The sequence below is a fragment of the Varanus komodoensis genome, unplaced genomic scaffold (genome assembly GCF_004798865.1).
Source record: "Varanus komodoensis strain SLA01 unplaced genomic scaffold, ASM479886v1 scaffold92, whole genome shotgun sequence".
Lineage (NCBI taxonomy): Eukaryota > Metazoa > Chordata > Lepidosauria > Squamata > Varanidae > Varanus > Varanus komodoensis.
Genome location: NW_025336624.1, coordinates 1,802,663 through 1,829,571, shown reverse-complemented (window position 1 = coordinate 1,829,571; position 26,909 = coordinate 1,802,663). Strand labels below are relative to the sequence as shown.

At 45.0% G+C, this 26,909-nt stretch overlaps 1 protein-coding gene across 4 annotated transcripts in view; it reads left to right on the top strand.

Moving 5' to 3' along the window:
• Positions 1-26,909, top strand: part of WNK4 (WNK lysine deficient protein kinase 4) — a 51,748-nt gene that overhangs the window by 24,062 nt on the left and 777 nt on the right. Inside the window, exons 6-20 of one of the 4 annotated variants that reach the window (XM_044418671.1) lie at positions 2,319-2,538; positions 3,681-4,014; positions 6,359-6,468; positions 6,594-6,652; positions 7,153-7,294; positions 9,977-10,093; positions 10,205-10,381; positions 12,067-12,124; positions 16,918-17,070; positions 18,412-18,899; positions 20,686-20,782; positions 22,394-22,715; positions 22,804-23,006; positions 24,307-24,440; positions 24,638-26,908. In XM_044418671.1, coding sequence (XP_044274606.1) covers positions 2,319-2,538; positions 3,681-4,014; positions 6,359-6,468; positions 6,594-6,652; positions 7,153-7,294; positions 9,977-10,093; positions 10,205-10,381; positions 12,067-12,124; positions 16,918-17,070; positions 18,412-18,899; positions 20,686-20,782; positions 22,394-22,715; positions 22,804-23,006; positions 24,307-24,440 — 2,614 coding nt within the window. In that variant the 3' untranslated portion in view covers positions 24,638-26,908. Of the gene's footprint in view, positions 1-2,318; positions 2,539-3,680; positions 4,015-6,358; positions 6,469-6,593; positions 6,653-7,152; positions 7,295-9,976; positions 10,094-10,204; positions 10,382-12,066; positions 12,125-16,917; positions 17,071-18,411; positions 18,900-20,685; positions 20,783-22,393; positions 22,716-22,803; positions 23,007-24,306; positions 24,441-24,637; position 26,909 lie in introns of those variants that run through there. The other 3 variants (XM_044418672.1, XM_044418673.1, XM_044418674.1) reach the window with 3 other exon arrangements.

The following is a 26,909-nucleotide window of genomic DNA, read 5'->3' as shown; positions in this document are numbered from 1 at the left end:
TCCACTATTGCCTGTCGAACTCCACCTCGCCTTGCTTCATGACCTGCTTTTGGTTCTGACCTCGAGCTGTTTGTGACGCTGACTCTGAACTTGCACCGTCATGACCCCTGTTGCCTGAGTCCCAGTGCATCTGCTCGGGATCCTGCTGCCCACGCTCTCGATCCTTATGCTCACTAATCGGAGGCCTCTGGGAAGCCTGCCATGATAACCCCTTTCTGCTGCTCTTTCCCAACATGTGATACTCAAATTGCTTCCTAACCTGGAGGCTCCATATAGCAACTAGTATCCACTGATAGTCCTATCTTCCAACAGCCATTGGTAGAACTGTCCTTCTCCATAAATTTGTCTAAGTTGTCTAATTCCTTTTTAAAGGCAACTAAGCTAGTGGCCGTGCTCACATCTCCTGGCAGAAAATTCCAGTGCATTAAATACCTGGAAAACACAGATAGATAAGCTTGCCTACAAGGGGAAAACTCACAGTTGGATAATAGCTTTATTAGAACCAACCAGAATGCCACAAAAGAGTGTGCAAGCTTTTGAGTTCCCCAGAACACCCCATTAGGCTAGATAGTGCAAAAGTGGGAGCTGGGGAGAGAAAACAAGTGTTTAGATTAGACCTGGTGTGGTCATGAGGTCTGCAGTTCAGGATAGAGTTTGTGGACTGGTAGGTGTGGCCGGTATCAGATTATACAGCATTCTGGGACAAAGATGCAATGGCTGCCATTTATTTGAAGCACCTTAAGGCTTGAGGGGAATACAGCAAAGGCCACCAGAGTTGTCCAGGCTGGAGGATGACCTGGAAGGGGAAATAGAGCAAAGATGCTGGATTCATCTTCCTGTCAGCTGTTGTGCTCATCCAATATTATCATAATGCCAGTTGCCCCAACCTCCCACTAGCCTCCTTTTGGCACCCCCATTCTTCCCATGGACCTGCTGGACTCAAAAATACTCAATTCACAATTATTTCAGTTGCAATTAAGTCCAGAATCCACCATTATAAAGCTATGAGTTGCTACTAGTCCTCATGGCTTTACACTACCTCCAATATCAGAGCACTATGCCTGTTTACACCACATGCTGGGGAGCATGGGAGGAGGGTGTATTATACATACGTGCTACTTGTGTGTTTCCTGTGGCAGCTGGTTGGCCACTGTGTGAGCAAAGCTGGAGGAGACTGAGCTTTGTTTTTATCCAACATGGTTCTTCATATATCCTGGCAGGGAGAGGTTCACCTGGCACTGGCACTGCAGACTCTTCACTGCCCACCAAAGATGTTTCTGTTCATCTGTGAATTTTAAATAGTTCATGTGGTCCAGGCACTTGTCACACTAGTCCACCTGCCTGGCTAGCTGGCTGTGTGTCTGTGGTGGCAAAAAGGGAAGCCCCTTCCACGCCTTGCCTACACACAGTATTCCAAGCGTGGCCTCATCAGAGATTTGCAGTTATTATGATACTGGTAGTTTTATTTTGTTTCCCCTTTCTGGTACTCCCTAACATGGAATTCACCCTTTTCACTGTTGCAGACTAAGTTGGCATCATCATTGACATCATTGCCATGACCTCAAGATTCCCTCCCTGGTTAGTCACCACCAGCTCAGATCCCATCGGTGTATATGAGGTTAGGATTTTTTGCCCCGACTGAGCATCACTGAATACTGACATACGTTGAATCACATTTTCCATTTTGTTCTCCATTTGGTCAATTTGCAGGGATCCTTTTGGAAATGGTTGACATTTGCTACACTTTTTTTTACCTGTCTCAGTCATTTGGTTTCACCGGCAAACTTGCCCACCTCATTGATCATTCTCAGCTTCATTTCATGGTCACTTAAAAGCATGAGTCCTGACTTGGATTCCTTTAAGAGCTCACTTGTTATTTTTCTCTGTTGTAGGAACTCTTTCTTTCAACTGTCTTCATCTCATTTCTCAAACATTTGTTTTTAGAAAAATAATTACATTTTAATGGTTCAAAGACATGTTATCACCTTAGGAAAAAGAAACTTTGCAAGAGCATCAATCAAAATAAGGGGCAATAAAGAAATTTGGCAAAGGTGCAGATTTTTTAAAAAATGCAATCTCATAGAACCTATTTATGCTTTAAATATTAAATAAAATGCTGCTTATATCCAAAAAGAATTTTAAGAAGCAAAAGCTTACAAACATATACACAAACTGGGAATAGAACTGCACTCATATGCTAATCATACATACACGCCTGTCAGCCATTGTTCATGGTACATTGTTTACCTGCAGATGTGAGTTCATGCTCAGTTACCATCCTAATTTAAATCGCTTTTGCCTCAATTCCTTCTTTGCAGATACACCATCCAAGATCTTCTGGATCACTCCTTCTTCCAAGAGGATACAGGGGTCCATGTGGAGCTGGCTGAAGAAGATGATGGGGTGAAGTCCAACCTGAAGCTTTGGTTACGGATAGATGACACCAAAAAGCTGCATGGGAAGTATAAGGACAACAATGCCCTGGAGTTCCATTTTGAGTTGTATAAGGACGTTGCTGAGGAAGTTGCCCAGGAAATGGTACATCTTGGTTTGATTCATAGTGGAAGATAAGGAAATAGATCCTGACAGTGCAAAATCTAAGAGCTCAAGGAGAGGGGCAGGGCAGAGGGAGAAGCAGTGGGTAAATGGCAAGAAGGAGCATAATGGGACTCAAGCCTGCCTCGAAGTGACCTAGAAGGCCCTCAGCTCTTATCTCAAACATGTAGAGTCTGGAGAGGCACCATGAAGATTCGAGTGCACTCTCTTCAGTATTCTTTCAGGTCTTCTTAATTAAGCTCTAGTGCTTTACTTTGTTTTATTGTAAAATCATCCTGAGACTACTTGGTAAGAGGACGGAATAGAAAAGGTTTAAATAAATAAATACTGAACATAGGCTGTCTTAGCTACCTCTTGACTAGTGGAAGCTCAAGAGCAGGACTGCATGTCTTCCATGTTTCTCTAGGATCATGGTAGGATTTGTTGAACTGAAAATGGCATATCTCCTTAGGAAAAATCAAGTTTCGAGCCATGAAGATGAGTCTCAGGACTTTAGGGAGTCCCCTGGAAAGGCACTTTGGATAAGTGCTTTTCCACATTCAGGATCTCACTGAAAATAATTTGTGGTATTGGAAAAGAAATGCCTTTTGAATTGATTACAGTTGCTGGTTTGCTTCGCTCCTTCCCTGTGCAGGTGCAACTGAAGCATGTTGCTTTTTGCCAAGCTTTTTTGTTTGTGACAAACTGAAGTCGGGCTTCTTGAGGTTGGCGCTTTTAGGTGGATGGACCTCCCTCAGAGCAGTCTTCTTTAGAGCGGTCTTCCCCAGTCTGTAGTCCAACATATCTGGAGGGCATCAGAGGAGGAATGCGTCTTTAAATGGCCTCTTGCCTTGGTCCTTCCAGTTCTACGTGATAAGGCCATTTGCCTAGGCACATGTGTCAAGGCCCAGCTGAGTGTGATGTAGGCCTCATTTTAAGTTCCTCAGTGTCCTCTTAAAGCCCGAGGTCAGACTGAGAAAAGTAAGATCAGGCTGATTTTGAGGGCTCTGCATCTCTGTGCCCAAGAACTTGCTGCCAGGTCAGTTTTGTGGGAGCCCATACAAGGTGCGTAGATCCAGCTAACACTCCTTCTTACTCTCTGCCTCTCCCACCCGCTGCACTTACCCGCTCTCCACCCCACACAGGTGACCTTAGGTTTTGTGTGTGAAGCAGACTACAAGCTGGTGGCCAAAGCAGTACGTGAGCGTGTCCTAGCCATCAAGCGCCAACGTGAGAAAACCAAGAAGGCTCAGGAGGAACAGAAGGGGCACGAGCCGGTTCCAGCAATGTCTACAGATATCCTGCATTTGCTGGAACTAAGTCCTCCCCCACCTCTCAGCCCTGCCCATCCCTTGGTACCTGCCTCACCAGGATCTGGGGATTCTGCACTTGGCCCAACCTTTTCCCCCGAGCCGGAAGAGCCAGAGGTAGACCAGCACCAGACCTTCCAGTATCAGCATAGCTATTCCTCTGCCACATGTAAGTACAGCTAGCTCAGTTACCAAGAGAGCTCCCACCCCTTTACCCTTTTATAGCAACAACTGCATAACCTTAGCCTGGGTGGAATATGTTCCTTTTCTACCTTCATGTTGCAAAATCATGGGATTTGGGTGGGCTGTGGAATGCACCACCCCAGGAAGTTCTGTGCACCATTTTTTAAAGCTCTAAAAGGATGTTCTGAATTTGGTCTGATACATTTTACCCTGTACTAGGATGCTGCTGAAGCAATATTACCAGTGAGCTGAGTGTTGGAAGATTCACACAACATGAGCAGCAACAGTGCTTTTTAGGGAAGTTGGTCTGCCACATGTGGAACCAATGGTCTGTTCTGTGGTTTCTCAGTACTACAGTGACCAGTGTTGTCTGAAGCAGAAAACACAACTCATTGTGGTAGTGAGGCCCAAACCATGGACCACTTGGCATGAGTGGCCAGTTGCAGCTCTTGTCAAGCAGCTGATCAGAGAGAGCCACTGGCGCCTGCCATTTGGCGTGACTGTCAGAGGCATCCCTGCTCTTCCCACTTCCTGCCCTAAAGATCATCTTTGGGGCAGCAGCAAGAGGGAAGCTCCTTGCATGTGTAAGGAAGCCAGCATCAGATGAGGATCTGCTTGATGGGCTGTGCAAAAGAGCAGCACTGCTCCACTGACTTGCCCTTTACCTCTTCCAAGCATATCAGAGTGAAACTCTTTGACTGCAGACAAGCAGCTGGGAAATGCTGGCCAGTTGGGAGCTGAGCACCACAGAGGATTCCTCTGTGCCACCCGTCTCATTCACCAAAGGGAGGCTGTGACAAGCTAACTTGAATAAATCTAGCACAGAGCAAGATATAAATTTATATTTGAACTTCCTGGTTAAAAAAAGGAAAAATCCCCCACCCCACAAAATTGGTGTTTGCTGCCATAAACCATCATTAGCAAAGATGAGCCAGATTCTAATTTGGGAGTAAACAGTCAACTTTCATGTAGATACATAGATACAGTTATGAGAGATCTGTTGCTATGATATTTGCAAATGTGTGGTTATTATTTGGGTTTTTAATAAATCACAAACCACTGCCAGGAAGAGAAGTAGTAGAGCTGAAAACCCAGTACATGCGCATTTTTATTTTTTTGTTTCTTCCTCTCTTCCCCTTTCATCATAATCCTTCAAGCTGACCTATCTCAGAACACCAAGGAAGAGGGAGGTTTTCTGAGTTCGGCGTTTTCCCCCCTTCTTTGCTTCACAGTTTTTGTTGCTTTTACTGTGTTTTCATTGTTAATAATTATACATGGACAGAGATTAGTGAATCTCTGACTGTAGCAGAATGCCATTTACCCTATTTTTCCTGTCTGTAAATATGTCCCCAATAAAGTTGCACAAGAAATCCAATCATAACTTGTCATGTTAACATCTTCACCAACTAAAAATACTGCCAAGGATCATTCAAGGAACACCTATTTTACTAGCTTTCAGCAGCCCATAAATTGAAAGCTGCCCCTTTCTCATGTGGGAGGAGAGAGAATCCTCTGTTAAGCCAAAGCAAGAAGTGGGGGCATCAGGGGGTCCGAGGAGGCATGCAGCCTCCAAATGGGCACCACCAGCCCAAAGAGTCTCACGCTTCCTGGAGGGACTTCGCCCTGGCAAAAGCGTGCTCCCAGATGCAAATCAGGCTCATCCTTGCTCATGGTGACTGGGTGGTGCTGCGGCATGTTCAGTGGCATCTGCCCCAGCTGGACGCTGTCACCACCCCGCAGCTGCTTCTTGCCCCTGTTGTCCATGTGACGGGCAGCATCGGGGAATTGCCATGGAGCACCGTGACCAGCCAGCAGCCGCTGCCCAGGGGCTTCTCATGCACAGGAGGGGCTTCTTTGCTCAGGCAGTCATGGAGGAGGGTGCAGCTCCTTTCTGCAGCACTGTGCAGCTGATTTCATCCTTTTTGCCTGAACTTGGACTGGGCACCCCCTCCTGCTGGAGTGATCCCCTCTAGAGCAGGATGCAACAGTGCCCGACCAGCTCCTTGTCCTCTCCGCTGGGCTTCAGGGCATGAGCCCTGTTTGTGTAGCAGGGACTGCCCGACAGCCACAGAGAGCTGAGCTCGGCTCAGTCACGGCTGTCAAGGAGCAGAGCTTTGTTCTGCCCACAGTGCCTCCTGGGAAGCCACCTAGAGGACTAAGAAGGATGAAAACGATGGCCTGGAGGAGAGTTACCACAATGAGCCTGATCATCTTTCAAGTGTAGCCACACAAAAAACCATGCATGGTGGAAACGGCACAGGATCACTTGTTGTAACATGTGAATCTTGCTTGCATTGCACATCCCCAGCTGTTCTTCCTTTCTGCCACAGCTGACTGTGAGACTGATGGATATCTGAGCTCCTCTGGATTTGTGGATTTGCCTGACATGCCACAGAGGCTCTCCAGCCCAGCCACTGCCCCCGAGCGCTCCTTTGCTTCGGTGAGTGGGAAGGCTGCCCCTAGTATGGGCAGCCATAATGGGAGAGGCCCTGGTGCATGTGTTTGGAATGGGGAGGGCTGAGACCGGCATTGCACCTTCCCTTCAGTTTCTCTTCGTACCCACAGAGCTTTGCTGTGAGCCTGAAGCCTGCTTCCATCAGTGATTTCTCTTCCCCTGTGGACAGGTAAGAAGAAATCCGGATGACTGCTGTGGGATTTGCTACAGAGTTTAGCATGGGCAACATGGGGTGAGAAAGTCGTGGTGGGATGTCACGCAGATTCATCCAAATAAAGGCAAATTCTGCAGGAATTTGCTCTTTTGTCAAACTGTGTGTGAGAGAGAGAATAAACACATGTGTGCACAGCAGGCTACTCCCCAAACCTGACTGTTTTCCCTCACCTATAGAATTGTGCTTGGTTTTTGTGAGAATATGCCAGACTGCTCCCCTCTCTTCCTTTCTGGTGGGCACAGGCAGCCTGGGAAGGGGCGGGATGGTCCAGCAGGCTCCTCCTTAAATGACATTCCTGCACCCACCCCATCCTTACTTTGAGTCCTCTGACTGTTACACTGAAGCAGGTGCTTGCAGCCTAAGGCTAGTGACAAAGAGTTATTAGCTGAGACTCGTTTTGTGGCATGGCCATCTTTGCTGAAGTTTCGCTTCTTGCGCTGGTCACCTGCACACAGCTACACGTCAGACATGCCATCTGGACTGAGTGACGGCTATGAGGGTATCCCTGCAGGTGAACGCAGAACAAAGCCCCTGACCAAGCGGGGATCTGGCAGACTACTGGGTCACCGGGCCCGATCCCACCTACGCATCACAAATGTGAGTGCTCACTCCGCTGTAACAGCTTTGTGCAGTGGGACCAGATTAGTGGGAGATTGTTTGGTGTGCAGTTTTGACCCATCTCCTGTATGCTGATATCCAAGCTATGGCTGTCTGTCAATTAGGGTTCTTAACTAACAGATTAACATACTCTAGATAGGTTAGGCGTGAGGCAGCCAAAATGAACAAAGTGTTCAGCTTAGGCTAGCAAGCAAGTCAGGTGAACTATTAGAAGAGAAGGCAACCATCCATATTTGATTTTCATCAAATAGAGAATGCTCCCTTTGGAAAGTTCTCTGTTAGAGCAACATTTCAGAGCCAAAAAGACTCTAAAAGTATGTTCAAGACTATGACAAGTCCAGTTTTGGACATAGGGAGCATGATTTTAATTGAGTTCTGCCATTAGTGATTTTTATTCTTAAAGCAGAGCCACAATATCCTCTACCTAACAGGCAAATTATTTGACTTGCTTTGAACATAAACTGCATTGGCATAAAAGCTACATATGTACTGAGTAAATAGATTTGTCCTATGACACTGCAACCATCATCAAGAATCCACATGGAATATAACTTGCCCGTGCTTTCTCATTCTTCCCTTCTATCTTTGAACCCTATTGCCACTCAAGTATTAAACCATTTATTGAACAGCATACCAGAAACTTACCTCAGTTTCTTAAATATTCTTCAAGAGTAACCAATTCACTGCTATTTATGGTGGAACTCTTCCTGTGTATCTCCAGTATCAGTTGCCCCCTTTCTATGACACATTTAGGGCAAAATTCGATGTGACACTTGTCATGTGATTTTGCCTTGTGCCACTCTTTTTTTTTTTTTTTTTTTACAAGAAATAGCCAGTGTGGGAAAAGCTGCAACAAACAAGATTGGGATGATTCATATGAGGAGCAGGACTTCAACCCCTTGCTTCTGCCATGATCATGACTGGAAGCCACCCACACCCTGTTTCCCTACCTCTGGCTATTTACAGTGGGAAAACCTGCAAATTGTGTGTGTGTGGCGAGATTCCAGTCAGGACAGTTCTAGAAGCAAGGGGTTAAAGTCCCCCCTTCCCACACCGTGGCCCCATCCTGCTCAGTGCACCCTGGTATACAGTTTTAATCCTGAAATGAAGTACACTGCATAGCTGTACAAAAATTACCCTGGTTCATCAGGATTATGTGTTACTGCTTAACAGAATATTGAGTTGCCAAATTAATATTACATTTAGTATCTCTTCCCCAGAAAATAATCTCCACAAATTATAATTGGAATTTGGGTATATACTAAGTACTGGATTTTGGAAGAAGAATCAAGTTAAGAAATGGGATTGGTCCACAAGCCAGTGAACAGCAGGGAGCAAGCCCCTTCCCCAGCCTCTTCCCAACCCTGGAATAAAGAGAATTAAAAGTGTTCTCTCTGCAAAGTACTGTGTCAGAGCCACATGCAGTGTGGCTTATAGACCCTCCAAACTTTTCCATGTCACAGGAAAAGGTAATGGGTTCTCTCAAAAATATTTTCTTTTCTTCAAATAAGCAAGATAGGTGCCATTTCTGCCTTCCTGGGCTTTGCTCTCTTGGCAAATAGTCCTGAGATTCCTCTTTTGTAAATCCAGGAAATTGGCTTGAGGTAAATTTCCATATATAGTTAAAGCCTAACATTAAGTAAATGATTCCTTAACTAAATATGTGCCTGTCTGAAGTCTTCAGGGGCTGTGTCCGTAACAAGCTTGCTTCTTTGTTTTTATAATGAGAATAAGTAACTGATGGACTTAAAACTTCAGAATCCAAGATTTTTATAATTGCATGCAATGTTATTCCCACATTTTAGGACCTACATGCTTTTATGTATTTGTGTATGAAACCTGATAATATCAGCAACCTTTATAAAACGTACCTTAGGGGCTCAGATGAGGGATTTATCACACCATTTCCCTTGCCACACTCCCTGAATTTTACCTTCCATCCAGGAGGTGTCATTTTCCACTTGTAACCCTCCTTTGTTTTCTTACCAAGTCTATCTTTTTCCTTATTGCAGAAAATCCATTAAGAAGAAAAAGATGGAATAGCTGCAGTATGCTGGTTGTTAGTGCCAAGCACCCTAAGAACAGAACCAAGTTTCTCAATACTCCGCAATGGGTTGCTGTTGTCAAAATCAGACGGTATTATGCAGCTGTACCATCTTTTTCTTCTTAATGGATTTTTTTGCAGTAAGGAAAGAAGAGCCGTGAGAAAACACAGGAGGCTACAAGTGGAAGACAACCACATCTGGGCTGCATGAAAAGTTCCACAAGTGAGCCAGGGCACTTCTGCGATAAAATCCTCGCCTGGAAGCCCCCTCATCGTAAGCAAAACTTCTTCTGTAAATAGTACCCTAGCACATTTGCTTCTGAAATACACTGGCACATCAGACAAATGCAATCTTTCCTACATATGTGGTAACTCTGAAGGCATAACTCCTCCCCCAGTCACCACATCCACTCCTTGAACTGGAAGGAGAGACCAAATTTAAGTTTGCTCGTTCACTGGTAGCAGGGAAAAGAGCACCATCTTTGTATGTGCAGGGTTCTGAGCCATCAAAAGTTCTGGAGCCTGCGCTTAGCCTCACTGATAGATTAGTGGGCTGTGTGTACATACATGTGCATGTGTGGATATATGTATTTATAGTTGTGATACTTCACATGCAGATGCCAGATCAGAATGACCGGGTGGTTGAGTGTGAGTTGCAAACATACAATAACAAGATGGTGACCTTCAAGTTTGACCTGGATGGAGACAGCCCAGAGGAAATCGCAGCTGTCATGGTAAGGATGTGAAGTTTTGACTTCATGTAGAGGTGGAAGTTTGTGGGAAGATTTGATTGGCTAAATCCATGTTCTGGCTGCTTCGCTTCATTCTGTTACCTGCCTCTCCAGGTTGCCAATGAATTTATCCTGAAAACTGAACGAGTTGGATTCATCCGGCGAATCTGTGATATTATCCAACGCGTGAAGACTGTTCTGTGCAAAGATGGACAGAACAATGGCCAAGGGTCCTCAGGCAACCCTGAAATGCAATGTTTGTCCTCTGCTTTGGCTGCAAATGAACACTCAGTGAGTAACAGATCAGGGGAGTCTGAATACAGAGCCAGTATAGCTCTCTGAATGTTTCCACTCTGAATGTATGTGGTTACAATGAACACAGACTGAGGTCCACATTGTTTTTTAGACATACAGAAGTGTTGCTTCCGTTATTTTTATTTGTAGATTTACATTCCTCTTTCCCACCCAGCTGGCCAGCGCAGTACATTAAGAGATCTTCTAATGTAATGCACCTTCCCACAGCTTCTAGTGGCCTTTTTCTGCATTCGCCGTGCTTTCTTCTATCCCTAACCCCAAATGCTTTGGCCATTTCCCTCATACTGACACTTTTCTACAAGCCTGTCTAGAGACCACAACCGAAACAGGAATTTCTTCATGTTAAATCCCAGTGAATAGTGGTTCATTATGGTTCTAACATGAGAAGGAAGGGAACTCTGCATATAGTTAGGTACACACTTAAAAATATTTCATTGTATCATAGAATCATTGAATAGCAGAGATGGACGGTACAAATAAGGCCATTGAATCCAACCCAGTGCTCAACACAGGACTCCCAAGTTAAAGCATCCCTAACAGATGGCTGTCCAGCTGCCTCTTGAATGCCCCCAGTGTGGTAATCCAGACCTCCCTAGATAATTGGTACCGTCACCGTTCCAACAGTCTGTTCCATTATCATTGCCTTCCAACAGTCAGGAAGTTCTTCCTGATGTCTAGCTGGAATCTGTTTTCCTGGAACATGAGCCCATTATTTCATGCCCCGCTCTCTTGGATGATCAAGAAGAGACCCTGGCCCTCCTCTGTGTTACAACCTTTCAAGTACTTGAAGAATGTCATCATATCTCCCCCTCAGTCTTCTCTTCTCAAGGGTCAGGGTCTGGGTCGTAACATGTCCAGTTCTTTCATAGGGCTTTGGTTCCAGTCCCTGGATCATCCTTGTTGCCTGCCTCTGAACCTTTTCCATTCTGACTGCATTTTTCTTAAACAGTGCTGCCTGGAACTGGATGCAGTACTTAAGATGAGACCTAACCAGTGCAGAGTAGAAGGGAACTAGTACTTCATGTGATTTGGAAGTGAACTTCTATTAATAAAGTCCAAAATAGCATTTGCCTTTTCTGCAGTTGCATTATATTGCCATTTCCTATTCCGCTTGTGATTTTGAACAATTGAGAAGAAGGATCCTTCTCACTTGTGCTATTGTTTAGCCAAGTACCTCCCATCTTACAACTATGCATTTCATATACAACTTGACTTTTGTTCCTGTTAAATTTCATTCTGTTCTTTTCAGCCCAGTGCTTCAACCTATCAGGATCACACTGAATTTTGTTTTTGCTTTTGGGATAACAGGTATCCCACCTAATTTGGTGTCATTCAAATATTTAATAAGTATTCCCTAAACCCTCCTTATCCAATTCATTAATGCAAAGTTTGAAGAGCACTGGGTCCAGGACTGAACACTGTGGAACCCCATCTGGTGCCTCCAGTTTGAGAAAGTGCCATTGATAAGAACTCTTTCTGCTTGATTTTGTATATTCCAGGGCTAATACTTGATTCAGATTAAACACTGCCGTCCTACTTAGTCCTGTATGTAAGTGTGTTAGAGGAGTTTCCCTTTTTCCTTTGTCTATGTGATGGTTTAGAAAAGGAAAAGCAGTGAGCTTTCTTTCCTCTGACCAATGTTTTTTTTTTTCTAATTTTAGGGTGAGCTACCGCTGCAAGATCTCTCATGTTCCATGTCTTCATCCTTGGCTCTCAATGGTATGTAATCTAATACCTGGCCTACTCCTAATGTGCACTCACACACCCTTGTTCACAGGTATACACTACCATCCTTTCTTTCCAGGGCTGATATATTAATGTTGCCATCAAACTGAATGGAACAGTGGAAGAGGGAAAAGGTCCATAAGCTTGTTGGGAAATATAATATTACTTCTTTTATTTTTATCATACCCTGCATTCGTAGAATGTTCCTGGGATTCTAATTTCTATTACAGCTGATTTATTTGTCTGGATACTGGATACTGTCAGAAAATGGTGTTTTTAGGCCTCCACTTGTGGACTCTGTTAGATATGGGTTTTGAGCAGGCAGTGGGAATCATCAGGCAGCGCATTGCACATACTGAGAGACAGATTGATTTTAAGTGTCTCAGAATTCTGCCTCGGGGAGGACTACAGATACATCATAAGCTGCAGCTTACCTTGCTCTATTGGAAGTGCATAAGCACAGAAGAGCTTTTACCTTTGCCCTTCTTAATAGTCTTCCCTCAGCTGTGTTGGAGGAACAGTATAAAAAGAACCCCCAGTCAGAGCACCTTTGCCCCTGTGGCATGGAACAGAGAGAAACCACAGAGCATGTCCTGCTGTGGTGTACAGTCTGTAGGGACATTCGTGCTGCACTCACCTCCCCTTTGACAAACTGATTTCTGGGCCATACTGGACAACAATGCACCTGTTATGGTATGTCCAGAAAGTGATGAGAATGAAGTCCTTGCGCTCGAGAAGGGCTCTGTGAAGGGAGAAGCTGGCCCAGGTCACTTGGGGTGGGGTGCCAGGTATACGTTAGAACACTGCTCAATTGCATTCCAGCCCTGTCAGAGTCAAGACACCCTGTTCAAGTGCCTCGTACGAAGAATAATGCAAGCGAGTTTGGAACAGCAGCACACGATAAAATGTTGTGTGAAATTGGGTAAACGTGCATCAGAAACTGTGGAAATGGTGAGGAAAGCTTATGGAGAAGCGCTGTCATCTGCCCAAGTGTACGGATGGCACAAGTTGAGATTAGCTCCACTTGGATCCGTCATCACGAAACACCCAATTGTGGTGCTTTGGCTGCCAGAGAGTTTTTGGCTGAGAAACACATCATGGTGCTTCCCCATCCACCCTACAGCCCCGACTTGGCTCCTTGTGACTTTTTCATCTTCCCAAAGATGAAGAATGGTTTGAAAGGAGACCATTTTGGTAGTGTGGATAACGTCCAAAGAGCCACTACGCAGGCTCTGAATGCCATCTCACTTGAAGACTTCCAGGGATGCTATGAAGAATGGGAAATTCGCTGGGTGCATTGTATATACTTTGAAGGAGGCAGTGTTCAATTGTAAAATTTTTCAATAAAAGAATTTTTAAGATATCATGTTCATTTCTTTCTGGACATACCTCCTATTATTGTCTGACATTAATTCAATATTTATATATAGTGTTGCTAAATTATTTGCAGCCTCCGTAGGTATTTGAAGAAGGATGTTGAAAGAGTGTGGACCTATCTACTTAGCTGGATGAAAGATAAAGTCTGGAGAGTAATACCGTTTATCCAATATGACTGAAATGCATACTGGTCTAATAATAGTATTTACCTGTTTAAAGAATTACAGTTGCTCCTAGGATTGTTGAGGTTCTCAGAGTGCTTTAATTTTTGCCTCCCAATAGTTTTGTGGTTGTTAGTCATGAAGTCATGTCCGACCCATCACGACCCCATGGACAACATTCCTCCAAGCCTTCCTGTCCTCCACCATCCCCTGGAGTCCACTTAAGCGCACACCAACTGCTTCAGTGACTCCATCTAGCCACCTCATCCTCTGCCGTCCCCTTCTTCTTTTGCCATCCATTGTTCCCAGCATTAGGCTCTTCTCCAGGGAGTCCTTCCTTCTCATTAGGTGGCCAAAGTATTTGAGTTTCATCTTCACTATCTGGCCTTCTAAAGAGAAGTCAGGGTTGATCTCCTCTAGGACTGACCAGTTTGATCGCCTTGTGGTCCAAGGGACTCGCAGGAGTCTCCTCCAGCACCACAATTCAAAGGCCTCAATCCTTTGCGCTCAGTCTTCCTTATGGTCCAACTTGCACAGCCATACATTGCAACTGGGAAAACCATAGCCTTGACTATATGCACTTTTGCTGGCAGGGTGATGTCTCTGCTTTTTAGTATGCTGTCTAGATTTGCCATAGCTTTCCTCCCCGGGAGCAAGCATCTTTTAATTTCTTGGCTGCAGTCCCCGTCTGCAGTGATCTTGGAGCCCAGGAAAATAAAATCTGTCACTACCTCCATTTCTTCCCCATCTATTTGCCAGAAGGTGAGAGGATCGGATGCCATGATCTTAGTTTTCTTAATGTTGAGTTTCAAGCCAACTTTTGCGCTCTCCTCCTTCACCCGCATCAAGAGGCTCTTTAGTTCCTCTTTACTTTCTGCCATTAGAGTGGTATCATCTGCATATCTGAGGTTGTTGATATTTCTCCCAGCAATCTTAATTCCAACTGGTGATTCATCTAGTCCTGCCTTTCTCATGATGTGCTCTGCATATAAGTTAAATAGGCAGGGTGACAGTATACAGCCTTGCCGAAATCCTTTCTCAATTTTGAACCAATCAGTGGTTCCATGTCCAGTTCTCACTGTTGCTTCTTGACCTGCATATAGGTTTCTCAAGAGACAAATAAGATGTCTGGTACTCCCATCTCTTTAAGAACTTGCCACAATTCGTTGTGATCTGCACAATCAAAGGCTTTAGCATAGTCAATGAAGCAGATGTTTTTCTGGAACTCCCTAGCTTAAGATTTATTTATTTAAGGTTTTTATAGACCATTCTCTCAGCATGTGCTTTCAGAACAGTTTACACATGTTTACAAATATTAAAATGACATGACTATCCTATCCATAAAATCTATATCCAAATAATCACAAAAATACAAAGGAATAATGACCATAAATGAGAGAATAAAATAATAACACATTGAACTTAAGAACAGTAACAACATGACTTCTCTAGCTCCTGCCTTTAATTATATGTTGAAATGTAGAAAGCTTCAGGTAACCAGGAGTGGATTTTTTTGGTGGGGAGGGGGGATTTAGTTCTGGAACAAGCACACAGTTTTACTCTGGAAATGGTACTCTCAGAAGAAATGGTATGGCTCTAATACTAAGGCAAGATGAAGCACAGGTAGTAAGAGGTTATAATGCAAAGCCTGACTGAATCATATTAATCAGAATTCACAGAAAAGCTATCAACATAACTGTCATTCAAGTCTGTGCCCCAAGAAGAGATACTAAAGAAGAAGAAGTTGAAAACTTTTATGCAGACATTTGAGAGGGAAATGATAGCACAGTAAAACGAAAAACAAGGCATGCTGATAATCATAGGTGCCTGGAACAGTAAATAGGAAGCGGCAGAATCAAATGTGGGAGAATTTGGCCTAGGGGTTAGAAACAAAGCCTGAGAATGACTTAAGGAATTCTGTGCAGCCAGCCATCTGTTACTTGAAAACACGTAATTCAGGCAATCAGTCAGACAGCTGTATTCATGGACATCATGAGATGGCCAATATAAAAATCTAATTGGTTATGTAATTGGGAGCAAGAGAGGGAGAATGAGTGTTCTTGCTCAGAAGAAGACCCAGCGCATACTGTGGTATTGAGCATGAACTCTTAATATAAAAATTCAGAGTAAATCTAAAAAAGACCACTTACAGAAACATAGTGCCAAAATGCAACTTAAATAGCATCCCTAAGGAATTTAAGTCCACATAAAGAACAAATTTGCATTAACTGTGTTGCTAATAACTTCCTCTAACTTTCTGCAACAGCAGGTGGAGGAAGGAACGAACAAGGAATGGCTGTCCTTGACTTGGTTCTTGCCAACAGGGAAGACCTGGTAGACAAAGTGGCAGTTACAGGAACTCTGGGGAGACTGATCTCTCCTCCCTTGGTCCTGGATTCCATGGCAGCCTCCAAGGGTCTGAGGGGATGGGCAGGAGCCTCCCCAGGCTATCCCGGTACAGGAAGGGGAGGGCTCCTGCCCATTGGAACACTTAGCTGTAGAAGCATCCTAACAATATGTCCTGTGCAGGCACAAAGCCCATATGTGTGAATGCTCAGGTGGCCACTGGAAGAGTGACAGTTACAGGTAACTGGCTTTGGAGAGACGGAATTAGTCCAAATCCTAACAAGGATATGCCAACAAATTGCCCACCAACTGGAAATGTTCAGTATACATTCCAATTCCCAAGAAAGGAGGTACAAAAGAGTGCAGAAACTATGTACTAGTTTCCCATGCAAGTGCTCAAGGTCTTACAACAAAGGGTATTGCCCTATATGGAGTGAGAAATGCCTGACATTCAAGCTGGATTCTGAAAAGGAAGAGGCACTTGAGATCATATTGCAGGTTAAGCATTGGCTATTGGAATGCACTGAAGTATTTCCAGAGAAGATCGGTCTTTGCTTTAGAGACTCCAGCAAAGCCTTTCACTGTGTGGATCGCAAGAAAGTAGGGACGGTGCTGCAAGAAATGGGGGTGCCACAGGAACTGACTGTCCTGATTACTTGAATTGCGGACAAGAAGCCCCTGTTAAGATGGAACATGGAGAAGCAGAATGGCTTTTGTATGCCAGTGGAGAAGGCTGCCACACAACAACATGCTTTCCACATTAAAAAGCAAATGTGTGAGCAAGAAGGCTAGGCCGAGAGCGACGCAAGAGCCACCCTTATGTGAATGCACTAAGGGGAAACTAATCTGCAGTAAGCAATTATGAATATGCCCCCCAAGGCTTAATATTGCACTTCTTTTCAGATTTTGGCTGCTCCAGTCCTGGGCATTATCTGTCATCTCCTGTCCAAGTTTCATTGGTGGATGCCTCCTCTGAGAATCAGTCCTCTAGTTCCATGGTTACCCCCACAAACATGCAGAGTTTGGAGCTGCCTCAGTTTTCAACACCAGCCACAGGTAAATCAACCTGTTTCCAAATGCTCCCCTTTCCAGAACCATGCCCAGACAGAGAACAGCCTGAGAACTTAAATCATCCTGCCTTTCCTGTAGAGGAAAGGAGTGTGCCCGAAAGGCCAGGTACAGGCTTCTTAAGCAGTGATAACAGATGGCAAGGAAATACAATGGTATGGTGTAACCAGGGGTTCTGGAGCAAGAACATCTGTGTATTCAGCATGTAAGCAGAATCAGACATCCTACAACATACAAGGCTTTTTCTGAAAAAATGTTTTGCCGTCCTGGGTTTGGAGAAGTCTATAGAAAGTCTAATGAAATATCAAAAGTCAGATGATATTTCAAGGCAGTTTCTAGTAGTTTCACTAGTTTCACTTTAGGTGAAGTGAGGACTAGAGTGAGTTATATAGACCTCGGTCCCTCCCTTCCACTCTTCCCCATTCTGTTTCATCCTCCCATCCTCCCATTCCCCTATTCCTTTCTTTAAAAAAAAAAATAAAATGTTTTTAAGCCTGGAATTCCATAATCAGAATATATTATTCAGAATAAATAGAGATGTGCCCATTTTGCATGATCTCATTGCACATATTTTAATCTTACTTGGTGCAAAACATGGCATTTGGTGATAGGGGTGTTGGGAACAGTTATTCTCGGTGTACTTTCCCCAGGGTCAGGCAGATTTGGACTTGTCAGAATTGTAGGACTTGTAGGGACTCTGAGAACCAGAATTCTTAGACGTTTAAATGGGATGAGTAGAGGGGCTTATCTCAAGGGCACCCTTCCCAGGTGTTCATGAGGGCACTGAGAATGTTTTGGATTTACAACTGCAGGGAAGGGGAGTGGGATAAGAACCCCTACAGCCAGCCAAGCCTGGTACAACTCTTGATCCCAAGATGCAGTGTTGAGAGAGATGAGACAACCAACTAGAGGGGTGACAGACAGATACAATGCTTGCCTGTCTCCAAAGAGGCTTTATCTGAGGGAGGGACCCAAGGATACTCAAAAGTGGGTTCTTGGAAGTAGTTCAGTGAAGCACTCTGTGCATGCTCAGAGACTCATTCTTGTGCTTGCTGGAAGTGCATTGGAGAATAGCTTTTGCTAAAGAATGGTCTGTTGCTTTGGAGGTGTGTAGGCAGAAACCTAATTCATAACAGCGGGTGGAGCTGAAAAGCACCCAGTGTTAATTTGGAGATAGAACTCACTAGAGAGGGGAAGAAGTGGCAGCCATCCAGCTCAGTGGCCATGCTAGCAGAGACAGTGTATTTTGCACCATAGCCAGGGCATGCACTTTCTCCCTTCCCTTGCTTCCAGTTTCCACTCACATGCCATTTGCATTTCTCCTTACAGGTGTTCCCAGTATGTCTGTACAAACCTGGCCGCCTTATCACAGGGTGCCCATGACTCCAGCATCCTCCCCATATTTTCTCCCCATTCCTCAGCCAATCACCCCACCAAGTTCCCTTCTCCCTGTGTCGTCCTTTGCCTCACCCACTGCCCCAACTACAGTACCTGCTCCACCTGTCCCACTGTGGACCCCCTCCATTTCCCCGTTGTTCTCCCTTGCCAATGTCTTCTCACTGACTGTGATGAGCATGGCCCAGACACTTCTTCCAATGTCTTTAGCGTCTGCCCAGGCAGAGCCGCTCTACACCTCACCAATTCCACAGTCATCAGTGCTCTGCCTGCCTAGCCCAACTGCGACACATTTTATCTACCCTGAGGTATCTCCCACCAAACCCACCCAGCTAGACAATGAGATGTTTAGGCCACTGGTATCTCCAGTCAGTCAGCCATTCCCAAATGCCCCACTCACTGGGAGTCCTGACAACAACATGGTAAGTTGGAGCATGGTGGAATTAAGTAAGTTGTGGGAAAAGAGAACAGTGTAGACTGGGCTCATGTGGCATACTAAATCATGGTAGCTTACAAGCCACCATGGTTAGGGTGTTGTCCAAACCCACCTTGATTTTGTCAGGGTGGCTTAAGTTTGACTTAACCCCCCCTTCCATTGCCAAGGCTTGTTCTAGGAGCTGTTTGACCCAGGATGGATTGCCATGCTATCCAAACTCGGATGTCGGAACCCATTATGGGTCAACCCCAGTGGCTAGGCAAAACCCCCTGTCTTTCTCGCCAAGAAGCTAGCAGGTGATCACTGTTGCCACCCACCCCACCAATACTCAAGCAGCATCTGAGGGCAGCTAGCAAAGGCTCCCCTGCTGCCTCTTGGGCTTATGTGCCTTTTTCCTCCTTGAATTTTTCCCCCAGAGATCTTGGAAGTTGGTCATCAAGCCACCTTTCATGATCCCCATTTTGGCAGCTGTGAGCAGTCTCACTGAGGTCCTTTAGAGGGCTGTCTGTGGCTGCCCAGGCTTTTAAAAATGAGTGTTATTTTTTACACAGAAAATCGTGTGAATAATTAAAAATGTTAATGGAAGTTGCACAAAAGGGCTCCTTTACTTACATGGACCTGCTTAGATTTCAAGCCTTGGCTGAGGCAATGCTCAGGGGATGCCTGTGGTCAAGGGGCAGCAGGTTCTCCCCCTGGACAAGGCTGAGAGGCTCAGAATCCTTCCCTGCCACCCAAGTATCCTGTCACAGCTAACTGAAGGTGGGGTGTCACTGAAAACCAAGCTGAGCGGGACCTTTTGTTGAGATTGTTCTCCCCGTCCCCTGCCAGGAGCTACAGCTCCTCTTCAGCTAGATGATCCTCTTGCTGAGTTTCCCTCCTTAAATCTCAACTGGAAGCAGCCATTGTCTCCCTTACCTTCCTAACCTCCAAACTAGATTGGCATGAATAATATAAAGGGCAGAGTTATTAAGTAGGAGGAGAGGGAAGGAGGCACCGGCTTACAAACTAGTTTTGTTGTGGGCTACTGGACAGAACATTGAGCTTAGATTGAATTCATATCCCTCTTGGCCAAGAACTGATTTCATGGCCTCAGTGTCATCCCCTTACAATTGGAATGACAAAAATCAGGATTCCAAGTTACCTATATCCTTTTTTTAAAAAGCATCTAGGTATTTATTTTTATTGCTGTTCAGCTTTGTTCAAGGATAGTCCTAAGAAATGATGCCATTCTTCTCCCAGAATTTGAATTTTTTGTCTCCACTCCAAACTTTTTAAACATGCAGAATTAGATATGAGCAGGAATTGGGTGACTGCTACAGAGCACTTTGGTTAAGATTGTATCTGTGCATCCTAAGACGTAACACTGAACGTTCTTACTTATACTATTGATCAGAAATTAGCAATCTAGCACTGGAGGTGTGATGCACTTTTATGCGCATTCCTTTGAGACCCAACCCTGTATCAGCTGCATACAATTCTAGCAGCCACTCATAGGATTTGACTGAGAATTCCTGGTGCCAAAAGCTCTTTGTATTGTGGCTAAAAACATGGCTTTGGTGCTGGGCAAGCCCTCTGCATAAGACCCATGCTAATTCTGAGACCCAGGGACCTGGCCTTCAGTTGTACCATCATCTGCTGCTAAGGGAAATTGGTGTCTTAGAGGACCCAAGAGTAAATGTGCAAAAATCAGTCAAATAACATCAGGTCCAGAGCTTGATAAATGATGTGCAAGTGGGGAGATTATGTACTCATCTGTTGCCCTCTCTGAACAGGTGCTTCCTGTTTCCCCCTGGTCTGGATCACAGTTAATAGTGTCCAATTCACCCACCTCCAACGGCTTCCCAGCCCAGTTCTCGCCCATCAGTGAAGGTGAGGATTGATGTGAAGGACTAAAATGGGCCAGGGGGATGGTGTCTTTGTGGCTGGAGCAGCAGAATGCACAACTGAGAAAACACACGTACTCACTGTTGAGTTATGGCTCTAATCCTGGAAATTTGAGTTCAAAGGTCACATTAAGCTCTTCCACGGAGAAACCACAGTGTTTGGGAGGCGTGTCCTTTATTTCCAACAGACAATCATCTGCTTAGTGTCTTCCCATGGCTTGCTTCTCTCTTGGTCACTCTCAGCCTTCCTGGCTAGTGCTGGCACATATTCTAGAGGGGCTTTGTGGCAGAAATCTTCTTTTCCTTATCCCTTACATCGGCATTCTTTCTGTCTTTGTTCTGCTACAGTTGCTGTCCGATGAGGAATCAACCCCACACAAAAAGAAAATAATTTTCTGAGCCTTTATTTATTTATTTCATTTTTCTACTGCCCAGTAGCCCAAAGGCTTTCTGAACCTCTCTTATGAACACCAAAATGTGTTTGCATTTTTTTCTGAGCCCCATGCAGGAGTGCAAGGCCGCCTATCTACTGTTGATCCTGGCATTGGCAGAGTCCCCTTCTTGACAACACTTTTGTCCATTTTATCCTACGTCTTCAGCACTACTGAAGCAAAACATCTCCCCTACACGCACACACCAGATCACAAAAAGGGAATCATTTTCTGAGCTCTTATGAACATGTGAACACATCAACAATCCCCGCCCCCAAAGTGCAAGACTAAAAGAACAACTGTCCTCTAGGCAATGTCCTGTGCTTCAGCTCTTCCTTTGCTAGTGAGCAAGAAGTGTGCTTCAGATTAAGGTTCCTTCTCTCCTGCAGTCACCGGCTTCTTTCAGCCAAACACATACTGAACGCTTGTCATTTTGCTCCACTGCTTTCCATTGCCAGGCATTGAATATTGAACACCTACACATGAGTCATGGCAAAGCAGTGAAGTGGAGGGGCAAAGTGTGCAACTTCCATGGCAGAGCAGTGAAACAACGTGGAAAGTTTCAAAAAATGCCTAGCAACAGTCCTACAGGCTTGTGGTGGACCAAAAGTAATTAAAAAAAAAAACCCTTTGTGAACATGTTCAGAATATTCTGTAGTGTGCTTCCTTCAGGTTTCCTGCAAAAACATTTAAGAATCCATCCTGATACTGAGAAGGGCTGAGGGGAAATGGTAGCTGCACTAGCAAGACCGTGAGAAGCAGCAGGGTTTTTCATTGCTCTTGTCGGGTGGCTCTCCTGCAAGTTCCCAGCAAGGAATGGACAAATCACCCTGCCAGGTTCAGATGCTGCTCTCAGGCCAGATTCATGCTTATGCCACTGTAAGGCCACCCACATTAACAAGCCCCCTGGCTTAATGTGACGTGCCTTTGGAATAAATAAATGGGCTCTTGGGATTTGTGATTTCCAGGTGCCTTAGTTTAAAACTAATAGACAGTTCAACTCAAAATGCATTCAGAATGTGTTTGGAGGTATATTGTTAAATTAGTAGAAATTCAAGAAGAATATTGATGTGGAAGTGAACATTAGTTGTCCTTTTGTCACAAACTCTCCCATGGGAAGGCTTCTGCACAATTAACCTGCCCATCTGGCCTTTTCTTTCCAACAGAGGCCAAGCCGCAGATCCTGGGCCGCTTCCAGGTGACACCAACAAGGGACCTGCCTCCTGAACCCCTTCCAGGGAGCAATAAGCCCAGCACCCCGAGCACTTCAGACTCTGGCAGTGGGTCTCCAACTGGAACACTGGCGCAGGAAGCAGAGGAGGGAACCACCCTAGTGGCAGAAGGAGAAGGGGAAGGGGAGACCTCACACAGCTCCCCTTCTGTTGTCTGGATGAATTACCTGCATGCCCAGTCCTATCCAAGCAGTGATGACTCAGACAGTGCTGAGGATGAAGATGTCTGGGATGAGCTGCAGGCCTTGCGCCAGAAGTAAGCACGTTTGTGCATCACACAGTAGGTGAATGGCCTTTCCCTTCCTTGACTGACCTCCCTTCCTTCATCTCTCATCCCCTCCCAGGCACTTGTCTGAAGTACAGACTCTCCAAGCCAGGCAGAAGCAGGAGATAGAACAGCTCTACACCCGCCTCGGCAAGGTGCCACCTGCTGGAATCCTGTCGCCTGCTGCCATGCTCTGCAGCCGCCAGCGCCGCCTCTCAAAAGGCAGCTTTAACCCCTTGCGGCGCAGTAGCCTGCAGCGCATAGACTTGGCACAAACCCAAGGTAAGTTGCTCCTTCACTTCCACACTAGCCAAAACCAGGACGAGCCTCAGTAGCTCTTGGGCGTCACTTGGTGTACATTGTCAGAATGGCAAACAGCACTCTTTGGGCTTGAATTGATCTGACTTGCTTTGTTAAGCTTGTACTAGTGCATTTGAGAATGCCTGCCATAAGGGCCACTGGCCTTGCGGTGCACCAGAAAGCCTTCAAACCAATATGGAGCTCAGGCAAAGAACAATTCTGTCTGTCCCAGCCCCATGACTAGGGATGTGAGGAATCCGTTTGGGGTTGGGTATCCATCAGATTTCCTTGGCTCAGATCCCCAGACTCTGGTCCACTTTGCAGCAGTTCACCAGAGTTCCTGGTGAGTTTGCCCGACATTGACAGGGTCCGTGCCAGGCATCAAGCCCCCACATTGTGCAAGTAGCTCCCTACCTGCATGCCAAGAGCAGCTGTTGTTTGAGCAGCTACAACTGATGCCAAAGAAAGCCGGCTGTGAGGGCCTCACCAGGAAAGCAGTCCCCCTGTGACTGCTGCACAAACAGCATCCTGCTATCATGCCAGCTGCAGCCATGTTTTGAAGGTTGCTGGCTGCACAACCAGGGGTCTGAGACCATTTTCAGACTTCCTCTCAACTCAGCTTGCTTTGGAAGGCCAGGCTGAGCTCAAGAATCCTTGGAGGAACAGAGTCTGATAGGCTTCCTGTACCCCTGTCCTCTCATTGTCCAACAGAGGTAATTGAAAAGGCCAACCAGAAAGTTCAAAGTCCTATTCTGTCTGCCAACCAATCTTTTCAATCTTTTCCTTTCATAAAACCTTGCGAGGGGAATCACAGTAATTCCAGTTTTACACAGAGGGAACTGATATGATGGAGTTATTTTTCAATTCTCATTTTCCTTACATAACCCAAATACCCTTCTTACTATTTCCGCGCTATGGAACTGCGACACTTGTCTTTGCATAGCTTTGCATCCTACCTTCATCCTCATCACAACTGTGCTGACGTTCATGTAACTGAGGCCATTGCATATTCTTTCCCCATTTACCCCTGCCTCTACTTCATTTGTTTCCATCTGTCTGTGTCTGGATTATAAGTCCCTCATTGTAAGTCCCTCGAACTTGTTCTTTGTATTTCACCATGTACATAAAAGGTGCTATAGAAATCAATTAATAATGGAGATGCAATATTGAATTTCTCAGTAAAGTCTCAAGGAGCTCTGTTCTTCTGGAACTGTAATTATATGTACTGATTTTAATCCTCTTTCCAGAAATCCCTACACTCATATGATTGTTGCTTTTGCAGGAATCATGAGGAGGAATTCTGTAAGCGGTGGTAGTAGCACCTCCCAGGAACAGCGACAAAGCAAGGGTGTGAAGTTTGCCAGTGATGTTGGATGTGTGGTGAAGCACGGCCTAAGCCGGGAAATGTATAACTGAGTAAGGATTTATAAGAATTCCATTAGGTGTGGGGGTGAACATCTGATGGATTTTTCAAGTAAAGTTCTCTGGATTCCATTCCATTGATTGCTGGCATCAATTCAATTCATTTTGTACTCAGTCAAGTCAGTACATGAATTGAGTGTGACAATTTGCCTTTTTGTTGTTGACATCTGTGCAAATATTATTTTGTACAGGTGGTGGTGGGTGTTTTTTGGTCTTTTCACCTGCACTTATGGGATCTGAAATGAAAAGTCTTGTCTTGTCCATGTCCTGGTAAATGTCTCCTCTCAAAGTACAGGAAGCAGGGCTAAAAATAGGTTAATTCGTTACTTTGCTTTCCCCTGACAGCTGTCAAAAGGCAATCTGTTTACTGAAAGCAAAACCAAAATTGATTAAAGTAAACCCTTTGCAAGTGTATCCCCCTTTCCCAGTGAAGTCCTCTGACAGTTTCATTGTCCCGCACCGTTTCCACCATTTTCTGAGCCTCTAGGCACTTGGGAGAATGGAAAGGTGTGAATGGACTCCATTTATGGGAGCACAGAGTTTTGACAGCTAGCTGGCTGTCAAAAGTGAACTACTTTTAGAGCACCAGAACTCACCCCAAAAATTCCTTAGGATCTTGCTGCAAAGGGGTTCACCTAGGCACTACCCCACTTTCACTAGCAAGGATCATTTTTGGCTTTGAAATCTTTTGACAGATGGCCTTCTGACAGCTGTCAAAGGATTCCAGAGGGAAATTTAACTTACTGCAGCCTTCAGTAGGCACTGAACAGAGTGGGTATGTACTGAATTTTGCCAACGGGGATTCCCCCCCCCCCCCCACAATCCATTACCCAGTGTAGCTTCCACATTGCCACCAGTATCATTGCACAGCCAGAAAGGACAATCCAGGAAAAACTGTAACATTAATTGCAAAAATTAAGACATACTGAACAATTGTTTTAAAACTTGGCAGCCCTTCCAAAATACCTTCTGGAGCACCTTGAAGGGACAGATCATAGCTATTGAAAAGAGGGTCATGAAAGTCAGCTTAACAGCTAGTTTCCACAATCTGAATTAAAAAGGGAAAGCAAGGGAAATCCATAGTGATTACAGTGGGAGGAGCAAACTCAATATGCTTGTGGATCTCCTGGCAAAACCTTGTGGGAGGGATACAGCAAAGCACCCCAAATTTGCCCAATTGTCTGGCATATCAGGGGTGGGGTGGGTAATAAACCATGCTGCATAGCATTGTTTGCAGTATGTACTATAAGGTCAGGTGAATCTTCCCAGAGCATATATTGTTCAGGTATGTAAGAATTGAGATGCTGCCAGACAGAAGGTCCTGGCACTAACAGAGACATTTTGCAGTTATTCAATCTTTTCTGCTGAAAGGAAAAAAGACAAAAGTGGTATTAAAACAAGGTAGGATTACAAATGGAAGATGTTGTCATCTGCCTGCACCCTGCCCAGAAAATTTTGTGAAAGAGAGAGGAGGGTGGCTCTGTAAAAGCTTTTTCTGGACACATCCCTGAAAGCTGTTTTCAGTGTGTGTCTGTACTCCTTTGTTATGGCAAATGAAGGTTGATTGCCATCTCAGTGTTTCAGTCCTAATGCTTGAAATCAGATATGCACATTAATGATATTTGCCAATAGTTGCTCCAAAATCATGAATATGCATACCTACCACTTTTAAACATAGAAGCTGAATTTCTTGGTTGTTGAGTTGTGCCTGGAAATCCCAAGCATACGAAGTTACTTTAGGCTATATTAGACCATGAATCCATCCAGCGCAAGGGAGCAGAACCTCTGACCAATGGGTGTCCAGGAATTCCTCATAGGGCATCCCCAACTGATCTCTCAGACTGGAGAGAACAGTGCGGATTCCCCTACTGAAGCATACCGGTTGCAGTACCCCCAGTATTCCTGATCTGGTATATGAAAGTGGAGATATGATCGAGTGGCTGTTCCTGGCACGGGTCATGTCCTACTGTCCCAGATTTTCCCATCTCTGCTGTTAAGTACAAACTGAGATTGGCGCTAATAGCAGCGATGCGAGCATGTGGTAACCTATTCCTTGCCCATCCCACCCCCTTCCTACAGTGGGAGAAAGAAGGTGAGGCAGGTGAACCAGACTGAATCCCACTTATTCCTCCATGGGGAAGTGAATTGGACCCAGCTGCTTCTGTCCTGTCCTTGGCCTGTCCTGCCTCCTTTTCCCATTGCAAGAAAGAAGCAGTGCAGGTAAAGATGGGATAGAATTGACTTGTTCCATCTCCTCTCCATCAGAGAAGAGAGGAGAATAGGCTAACATGAAGTATGAAAGAACCACCTAGTCCTTGGGCCAAGGACCAAATGTTTGTGATAACAGATTGCTGCTAGGACATTCCATATGCAAAATATATGCTCTGTGACTATGCTAGATCCCTTCCCCTGGTAGGAACAACATTGTGTTTTGTGCATCTCTTACATACACACATTCCCTTT